General features: G+C 45.7%; 1 protein-coding gene across 1 annotated transcript in view; it reads right to left on the bottom strand.

The window, feature by feature from the left end:
* Positions 1-4,390: 4,390 nt before the first annotated feature.
* Positions 4,391-10,510, bottom strand: part of SSU72 (SSU72 RNA polymerase II CTD phosphatase homolog (S. cerevisiae)) — a 12,991-nt gene continuing 6,871 nt past the window's right edge. The window contains exons 2-4 of the mRNA XM_009081959.1: positions 7,704-7,843; positions 5,950-6,068; positions 4,391-5,053 (exon numbers count right to left, since the gene is read on the bottom strand). Of these exons, the coding sequence (XP_009080207.1) occupies positions 4,952-5,053; positions 5,950-6,068; positions 7,704-7,843 (361 nt within the window). The 3' untranslated portion in view covers positions 4,391-4,951. The remainder of the gene's footprint in view (positions 5,054-5,949; positions 6,069-7,703; positions 7,844-10,510) is intronic.

Genomic DNA, 10,510 nt, shown 5'->3' with positions numbered 1-10,510 from the left:
CCGGGCCGGGGTGGCTCTTGGGGGGTCCCAGCCCCGTGTCCCTCTGCCCCTTGTCCCGGGGAAGGCACTCAAGAAAAGCTGCAGGTGCTCAGCTCCCCTTTGGGTGCACTGACAAGAGAGCAAATCTCACCTCTGTCACACATCTACCTTGGATTTGGCCCCCCGAGAAAAGCTGGGGGGATGCACAGACAGGAGAACCCACCTAGGGTGATGTACACACAGGAGAATCCACCTAGGGTGATGCACACACAGGAGAATCCACCTAGGGTGATGTACACACAGAATAACCCACCTAGGGTGATGCACACTCAGGAGACACCTCACTTTTGTGACAAAAATACTCCCAACTTTTGTCACACACATACAAGCCCTAAGGACCAAGCAAAAGGTTGAGCTTCAGGCTCTCCACGGTGTTATTCCACCGTAGGATTGGTCAGTCCAACTCGGGAGACGTTTAGGAGCTTCTGGGAAAATGAAAAGGGAGTAAGTGACCAGCCAAGAAGTTTTTGCTCATCTGGCTGTTGTTGTTTTCGCTGCAAACCAGGCACAGGAGGATTCCAGCCACCACGTGGGAGATGTGTGGTAGCACAGAGCTTGGTGGCTGTTGTGTTGTGTCTTGCAGTGCCTTCACCTCCTCAGCCTTCCTCAAGGTGAATTTCACCTTGCTAGAACCCAAGAATGTATTTCCTAGGCTTCCCAGGACCATCCAAACAGAGTTTGTTAGTGTTGGGTTTTGCATCTTTGTTTTCCTTCTGCTCCTCAGGCCACACTCAGCCTCCTTATGTAATGACTTGTGTTATATAAACTCCATTCTTCAAGGAACAGTCATTAACCTACTACTGGGTATTGAAAATACCAAAATACTGTCACGCAATTAAAATCACTAAATGGTGTCCTCAAATTGGAGCACAGATTGCATTGCAGAGCTTGCTTCAGTTTTAGATTGAACCACACACATGAAACATTGGACAAGGCTCTGCATGGGAAGGGCAGTGAGGCTGGGAAGGTGTCACATCCTGCCCAACCCATTGGGGTTCCTTTCTCAACAACCTTCTGCCCTGAGCTGCTTTGACTTAGAGAGCTCAGAGGTGGATTCAGCCAGCACAGAGTAGTGCTGAGAGGATGCAGCTGGTTATTTACTAGTTGTAAAAATCAAGGAGATAACACCTGGAAGACAAATCTCAGTGAATACTGTGGAACTGAAGCTTCTCCTGGCCATGACCCAATGTTCCTGATCTTCCAACCATCCCCCCAAACCAGGCTGGGTCAGCTCTCAGCTGGGCTTGGGGCACTGATGAAAGATTTTGTCACTGGCTCAGGTACAAACCATCTCCCCTTGCTGTGTTTTGGGGGCAGAAGTCCTGTCTGCTGGGGATCCCAAACATCACTGACCATTCTGTGTGCCCTTTGCCTCCCTCCTGCAGCCACAGGACAGCAGAGCTGCCTGACAGGGAAACTGCAGTCCAGCCCTGGGCAAAGTGACAACACACCTGTATGAGCAAAGACTCTTTTCCAATGCTTAGTCAGTTCCAAGTTGCCATCACAAAGGGTTTGGTGAACTTGCCCCTAACAAAGTGCTAGAAGTAAGCTGTTCCCTTTTGAAAACAAGGCATCTGCACTACCTTTGGCTCCTGTTCAGCTTTGCATCTCATGTTGTGCTGTCAGCACCATCCTCACAGGCAAGTCCCCAGTCTGCATCACGAGATCTCAGTGGCATTTGGCCAGTCCCTAACCAAGATATTTTTTCCCCTGTGAGTATGCAGCCCCAGGCAGGAATATTATCACGAGCCACGTTCACAGAACTGACTCCCTCTACTTTCCTCCTGGAGGGAGCACAGACCTCAGCTCAGCTCTGTGCAGCTCACACAAGTCACAGAATAGTCCAACACCATCAGAACCCACTCAGCTGTCCTATACCTTCCCTATGCTCCCCTGACTCTTCCACAGTTCACTGCTGGTCCAAACACTTGAGTTTGTCTTTATCAATACCTTCTCCCAAGCTCCTGCATGCCTGAGAAAGAGAAGTTGAAGCTGGATAATCTGCCTAGCAACAAATTCACTGGGGAGGTCTAACTGGGATCATCGATCTTTGCAGTCAGATCCAGCACTACCCAAACCTTGGGAAGAAGCTCTTTGCCACCACATGCAGCCTGATGGCATCATCTGCATTCCCTGGTGCACTGAGCCTCACAGCAAGTGGAGGAAACCAACAAGCAGAGCAGCTCAGCAGCAGTGCAGAGGGAGAAAACCACCAGGTTTTATTTACACGAAGCCATTTGAAGATGTGCTGATGTCGCTGAAAGATGTTCATGAATGTTCTGAAGGTCTTAAGAACTACAAGAAAATAGACACAGAATCAGGAGTGACTTGTGTGAAGGATAAGCAAACTGCAAACTAGGAGTGAGCAGGGCTCTGCTACTCTGTGCCCTCTGGATGGATCTGTGAGAGATGCAAACCTCAACAAGTTCTTGGCAAAGATCTGCCCACACAGGAGCAGCACAAAGTTCATCGAGCAAACCTTTACAAATACACTTCAATAGATGCTGTTCTATGAAAGGCCCATATGGATTCGAGAAAGCCCAAAAAAAGCAAGAGAAGTGCTGACAAAACACAATCACTACCTTCAGAAAGGAGGGGAAGACTCCTTTCCTGGGAGGAATCTGCATTTTAAAGCCACCTCTGCTGGCCCCGTGGAAGGTGAGAGAATATCCTGGAGGGCTGGAAACTCTCTGTGACAGCAGCAATTCTCATTACTCAGCCTGTGTTCACAGGGTGTTAACCCTTTGCTGCTTCACTTCATTAAAAAGGGAGAAGGACTCAAAAAGGAACCATCTTTTAGCACTGATACTCATCAGCAGGAGTTGATTGATCAACCTCCAAGGCAGGGAGGAGCACACAGCATCATCCATGTGCCACGTTGCTCTTAAAGGAAAAACACATCATTTTCCCCCTTTTCTTTAAGCCAAAGTTCCTCTTGAAATTCCTTTTTGACACAGAAAAATAACTTGAACCTTGTGTCTAGCCAGAGTTGGTTTTACACCTGCACACATTCGTGTGTGTATCTCAAACACGACTAGGACCACATACAATTGCTGTATAAACTGAGTTTGGTTGTGGATTTCAATGCAAATGAAGCACATGGAGACAAAGGAACTACATAAATGCATAAACTGTTCACTAACCTGCAAGTTCAGGAGAAGTAACATATCAGAGTAAGAATAGCTGTAGCTGCAGGACAAGTGTTGCTCACAGAAGTTTGAAAGACTTTGGACTGTGAATCATTCACAATAGTTACTTTTCCTTCCAGAACAGACAGACAAACAAACATCTATCCATCCCTCTGCACACTGGTAAATAGTGAGAAAGGAGCAGCTCCCAGTGTTGCTGATGCTGTATGGGGAAGGAAAACTGCTCAAAATACTCAGCACTGAGCTTGCTTGGAATGCCTTTTTAAAGAGATCAACTAAAGCAGTTCAGTCCTTACAGAATCATCTTCTTCCTTTGGCTGTAAATATCCCCATGGTAACAGTGATGGTATCAGACAGACAAATGAGGAGGAGCAGAGGAGGCCAAACCAAATCCTTCAAACACACAGACTCCAGGAGCAAAATGGGACAGGACAAGCCAATTGGAAAACATACACTGTGCAAACCTTATCACAACTGCTGCTCCAACTCCCCATCCTGTTTGTTCTGATCTAGGCATTCTCCACAAAATTGGTGCTTTAAGGACTTTGAACAGACAAAAAAAACCCCAGCACAGGTAATTCAGGGATATTAAACATTCCTGGGACCTGATTATGACCCATTTGGACACTGTCCAGGCCACGGATTGAGCTGGCAGAGGTCTAAGTTTTCCCACAAAGCAGCTGAAACCACAGCCAACCCCCAAATCCCAGGAGGAGAGAGAGAAGTATAAGGTTTCTTTGGGGGCCTGAGTCAGACTTCAGGATTTGCAGTGCCAAGAAGTATTTGCCAACATGGCCTTGCAGTTTCCAGGGGTGGAACCTGAAATGATGCCCTTTAACCTATGTGTGTTCACTGAAAGAGGTTAAGCAGCATCACCAGATGATGTAAGAACTTGGTTTGTTTTCAGCTGTGCCAGTGTGAACAGACAGATGAACTTTTGCTCTGTTTGTACACACACCCTCAGTTTCTCCATGCTGAGCTGCACCAACCACGTTTACAACTGGTGTCAGGGAGGAAAATGCTTCTATTCAACACCAGTTAAAAATAGCTTTACATTATCCCTGTTGGCAGTGGAGTTTGCCATTTCTCCCCATCTCCCTTAGAGAAGACATACCAAGGTGTCCTGACTGCTCTGGTCACAGTCACTGAGCTCACAGACAGTGGTTTACCTGAGCAGAGCCACATTTCCTCCTCAACTCCTGTTCTGAAACAAGACAAACTTGGAGGCTTTTCATTTTTATTGTATGCTTCCAACTTTATAGCTAATAATATACAGATACTCATGAGTTTTATCTTGTTCCATTCATATCCTCACTGAGTTCAGCCATTCTGTCACATGAAAATCATAAAATAAAAAAACCAAAAACAACAAACCCAAAACAAACCCAAAAGCACAACTGAAATAAAATAAATTTGTAAGCTGGAAAAAATACATTATAAACTTATATTCAAGAAACATTCTCTTTATCATTAAAAACCTACTTGTAAAGAATTAAAGTAGGGTTTAAAGAAGACCTTGATTTTTCAGTTTTAAATAGGTGGCCTTCGTGTATACTTTCCATCAAGTCATATGTACAAACCCAACCAGCAGCTCTGCCTACCTTGGACAGAACACCTGAAACAAAAAAGACACTGAAAAGGAAGTTTGGAAACAAACAAACAAATAAAAGATCAATATTCATCTTCCAGGAAAATACAGTATAATCAGAACTTTAAACACATGCTTCCCTCATCTGTGTTAAGGCCTAAGAGACAGATGTGCTTTAATAAAAGCAGACAGTGTGAAGAAAAGTCCTTCCACTTTTCTCTTCGAATTCCTGTAACAGCTCATCTATTTCATTTTCCATGTCTTCTGTGTGCTGTATCTAGAAGAGAGAAACCAAAAAAAACCCACTCAGCAACCACACTCTGAGGATCTGATGCTGTGCAGAGAACTGCAACACTCCCATTGCTTTTGGCTTCCTGGGAGATCTAACCCAGCAGTGCAGCCCTGGGAGCTTTGCTGCCATTCCCAGTGCTCCCAAAGGCACAGATCTGCTTTGTGTTTAGATCTTCTGCTTTCTGTTTATCTGCAGCTCCTTCCTTCCCCAGCCCACCACACTGGCACTGAGCTAGTACTTTGTTGAGTAGGCAACATCCATCTCTGCTAGGTAACAAATGGAGCTCCAGAATAGCTCCAGGCACACTGAACAGATGGCGAAAATTTCAAGTCCTTGAACCCTCTTAGGCTTTTTGAAGCTGGAAAGGATTTAAGACCAGAATAGATCACACAGGCTGGAGTTTAAAAAAAAAAAAAAAAAGAAGCCTGTTGCCATTCTGGAAGAGGTGAACTCCTCAACCCGGACAGGGCACAAGGACACAGGTCCTTCCTCTGCTCTCAGGGGTTGACTGAGTTCAGCTCATTTCAGACTCCAAGGTCTGGGGCAGCATTTTCTCCACATCTCACACACAGCAGCACTGCCCTGTGAAACACACCTATACAGGATACTCTTCATGGGGATCAAGATGCAACTCTGATGTTTAAACCCAACATAAATACAACTCTTTTGACATGGAGCCCAATTTGGGAACCACAAACTCTGTTCTAATTCATCCATTTGCCCAACAGCTCCAAAAATAACCAGGATGAATTGGGAATGTACATTTCCACATGGATTTTACTTAAACCACTAAAATGCAGCAGCTCTAAGGAGCACTAAGCAAACCCCAGTGCCTGTGCAGCCCAGGGCACCCCCAGGCAAAGAGTCTCTCTACTACTTACACACTGGCAGAGCTCACAGATAAGGAAAGCACCAAGTGTGGCCTCCTCGTGGTTATCCTGAATGTCCACATTGATCACATGGACTGGCTGACATGTCTCCTGCTCTCTGGAGTTTAAATCTGTGTGGAAAGAAAGCACATGTCACAGCAGAGCTTTGGGTGGAACGGGGTCAGGTTTTACACAAAGTACCAACAAGAGGTTTAAAAATACATTTGTCACATCACTTTTCCAAACTGTTTCTACAGGATTTTTTGTTTGATGTTGTCTTAAACAATCATCCCTTTTATTTCAAAACCAGGAGATGGATTTTGGGAACAAAACCATTCAGATTTGTGGAAGGGCCAGGACAGTTTATTAGCTCTGCTCACCTTACTCTGACAGTCTGCAAAGACCATGATAAGAGTCTCAAAGGTCAAGAAGGATTTGGGGCTTCCTCACCTGGAGGCTTTTAATTGCTCATCTTTAATGAAGGCACTGTCCACCCACACTCTGAACGTTCCACTGCAAGGTAAACTCCTACAACTGACAGCCCCATTGGAAAATTCTAGGGCTGAAGGGGGAAAATGTTCCCATCCTTTTCCTACCAGTGCACCCCTGTGTTACTGCTGTGCCTCTCTAACACAACTTTCCCACTCCACAGACTTTAAGCTCCCAGTTCTTCTCTCCTCACCCCATTCTGCACCTTCATGTTGGCAAACCTGTGCAGACTTCCAGTTTAGAATTCCAGCTGTCACATCCAGGGCCATTTAGGCCTGTTGTGAGGGGCATTCCCATGAAGTCAGGGAGCTGCACAACTGGAAAATGAGCAAGGGGTTGCTCTTCACCTCCTTCCTCATCTAAAACATCAGAGTGGAAGATGCTGTCTCTGTGAGACACGCTAAACTTGCTGGAGATCCACTCAAGCACCACAAAAGTTGCTCTCAAAACCTCCTCATACATTCCAAACCCTTCACTCGAGCACTCAGAACACTGCTCAGCCCCAATGTCACGTGCTCTGAATTGTGACATGACCTCTGAGGATGGAAAAGGGAAGGCAACAGCCCTGTAAGGTGTATGTATGGTACTAATTCATCTGGCTGGTCTTTAGGTGGGGAGACACCTTAAAGCTCCCCCAAGCCTCTATCTAGCACTCCCAGAGACAACTGCAGCTCACTGAGTCACTGCTGAAACCCCATGGCTTGGAGTGAGTTCACATCAAGCCTTCTGTGCTGTGCTCACACAGAACCCAATCCCCAGCTGAGATCCTTCTGCCTCTTTGACTCACTTCAGGGCAAAGCCTTAGTATGTCTGCACAAGGTCACCCACGCTCAAGAACAGTTTCTCCACCTGTACAGGAGGTATTTATTGTGGATAAACTGCTCAGCAGGTCACAGGAAGCCTTCTGAGGGAAGGAAGGACAAGCTGCATGAAAAAGACAGCTTAGACATTGTACCCCCATCAAGCCAGGGTGGAAAAATGCTCATGACATACAACTGGTTAGTTTTGGGGATCCATGAGCCAAGCCAAACATGTATGAGTGTCTGTGTAGCCCCTTGGTATACAGACACACTCTGTGTAGCTGCACATCTTTAGGACACAAGTACTGAGCCATCATTTCTCTGGGACATAAAGTCTACATCAATGACTGGAGCTCTGTTCCAGCAGCAGTAGTTGGAGGAGACAGATGGTTCCAGATTTGTGAAGGACTTCAGGGAGGAAGAGGGGAAAAAAAAAGCACTCAAAGTTAACTTGGCTTATCAATTCAAGGTCCTTACCTTCTACTACTTGATCATAGACTCTTTCTTCACATGTTAGGATCAAATCAAAAACATCTTTGCAGTTCTGGAATCTTTCTGGCCGTGGCTTGATTCTCTTATTTCTGTCCAACATGTGTAAAATTCCATTCTGTGTGTATCTGAGGTCGCTCGAGTTAAGTATCTTTACTTGGAGAAAAGTCATGTTGCAAATGACCAGCACAAGTTACATCATCACTGTATCTTTAACATAAAACTCTGTTTGCAAATCTAAAGATCAGTGACCACTAGAGAGATTCCCAAGATGACACTGGGTAATTCATGCAGCTTCTGGTTCTCAGGGACCTGTCACTGCCATCAATGCCAGGACAGCTTTAAAGGGCCCTCAGAAGGACAATTTCTCTTGGGCAACTATTTTTATATCCCCAGAGCTTAGAGCACTCAGCCTGCACTGCCTGTGTGAGCACCATGTCCTACACTCACTCCTCAAAGGCTCTTGGTGTCACCTGCACAAGCTCCTACCTGGGCCTCGTGTTTACTTGTGCAACTGAACTGCCAAAACCAGTCAAAGAAACCCCAGAGGCACATCCCTGAACAATATCCCAGGATATACTCCCATTCAGGGAGTGAAGGAGCTCTGACTTGATGCCTGTCAAAGTTTCATTGCTGTGTGAGAGCAATCTGTGATGCTGCTTGGCAGTTTTATTTGTGCTGGTGCTGTAACCTTGAGGCTCTCATTTGCCATCCTGCATCCCCTTCCAGCCAGGATTCACTCATCTCACTGTCTCCTCAAGCCTTCTGGGACATGCAGCTTCATTAGCAGCACTGCAGGGTTGACTGTCACAGAAATCTACTCACTTGAGTAAAACCAAACTCGCTCTGAAGGCAAAGTGTTCTGGGCAAATCAGGAACACCAGGAGAGGTTTGCATTGAGCAAGCCTGGAAATGGATGTTTCTCTTCCTTGCTTTGACACAGCTGTATTTTTAGCCATCTAAGTATATATTTCTACATGAAAATAGCAGTAAGGATAACAGCCTGTAACATCTTGAGATAACAGAAGGATTCTGAGGGGAAAAAAATGCCATCATTATTTGCAAGTACATAAGAGGTTGTCTGGGCTCGTTTCCTCGCTGAAAAGGTCACATACACACATTTCTCTTCAGAGAACAGTCCTAGTATTCTTGTAACAAAAGACCAACAACTTTCTGCCTACTTTTGTGCAGTTGCCCTCTGGTAGCTCAGCTTCTACTGCCCTTGGTAGCCACATGTGCTCCAAGGTGTTTCTCCAACAGTCTCCAAGCAAACAGCCTCTAAATCTTCTAAGTCTTTCAAGTGCTCAAGCTGTATCGAAAATTAATCCCATCTCCCTCTAAGAGTCTCATTTATGTTGGAAATATATTCAGTTCTTTCCTGCATCACTGCACTTCAAGTACTTAAGGTTTCAATTCTGCACCACAAACCAAAGGATATGTTGTTTATCACAGATATATGTTGACAAGTCTCTCCCAGACAACTCTAGCTCTTTTCTCCAGGTCACCCCCACACCTTTTACCACTCCTCTCTCCCCAAAAACTTCTCCCTGTATAATTATTGTCCTCACAAGCAGCTCTTGCACCCCAGCACCTACTGCTCCCTCTCAGCATTCCTGTGAGCTCTCCTTGGGTTTGGCATGCTTGGAAGAAAAACCACTCTGCTGTAGGTCTGGTTATTTACACAGCAGGACAATAATGTTCCAGCCACTTCCAAACCAACTGTCAGCACATGGCTCTGGTGCCCTGTTCACTGGAGGGAGAGCCCTCTCTGGGCCCTGCACTCCTCACCCCTACATCATGCAGCTCAAGGAAAAAAATAATAAATCCACAACATCCCACACGCTTTTTTGGGTTCTCTTTTTTCCCTTTCTAGGATAAAATGTGGCTGGCATCTGTCCCCAAGCTTCCCTGCCTGAGCCTGGAGACAGAATTACGCAGATTCCCAAACCCACACAGTGCTCTGTGCTCTGCACAGCTTTCTGCTGCCAACTTACAGCTAGGGGTGTTTTTTCCAAGGGTCCATCTGCCTATAAAAGGAGACTGAGATAAGCAGTTAGAATTCATGACACTTCCTAGTTGGCTGTCTGAAATCTTTTGCACCTGGAAATCACCAGCACAGCATCCTCTGAGCAAGCAGAGGGGTGTGCTCTGCAGGATTGTTCCCAGGGCATCATCCTTCTCTTCTGTGAGCTCAGGTGAATGCAAAGACACTACAAGTTGTTGATGGTTTGCACTGCCCTGCCAGATGTTGAGTCACTCAAGTCAGACTCTGCTTTCCTTCCAACAGATTGCAACTCCATGCTCCCTACCCTGTGCATCTCTGCTCTTTCTTCAGCAGGTACTCACAGAATTCCCACCTGGCTCTCCCTGCTGTTATGCCTTCTGAACCTGCCCATGGTCACAAAGCCCACAGAACATGCCTACATTTCTCTCAGAGACCTTCCCCTACTGCAAACTGTTGGCAGAGTAAATCCATCACATTTGTACAGCGAGTCCAATTCAGATGTCACCTTTATTAGAAGAACTATGCTAAACAGATCCATGATGTGATGAGATTTATGCATGACAACTCAGTGATGGGAAGGCTCAAAATAAAAAGGAGATGGGGTAATACAAGCAGAGTTTTTCCAACAGACACAGCATTGTTGCTCATCCTTATGGAGATAGCTGTAAACCAGCTACTTCCATTGTTACTGACTGTGCATTCTCTCCTTTTAGCTAAGGATATCCCACAACAACCTAGTGATGGAGATGCATTTAAAAAACAAAGTTGTGTGTTTAGATAAACCCCTAGA

This window comes from Acanthisitta chloris, unplaced genomic scaffold (genome assembly GCF_000695815.1).
Source record: "Acanthisitta chloris isolate BGI_N310 unplaced genomic scaffold, ASM69581v1 scaffold9309, whole genome shotgun sequence".
In the NCBI taxonomy this organism is placed as follows: Eukaryota; Metazoa; Chordata; class Aves; order Passeriformes; family Acanthisittidae; genus Acanthisitta; species Acanthisitta chloris.
Note: the sequence above shows the minus strand (reverse complement) of the source record. Positions and strands in the feature narration are given on the sequence as shown.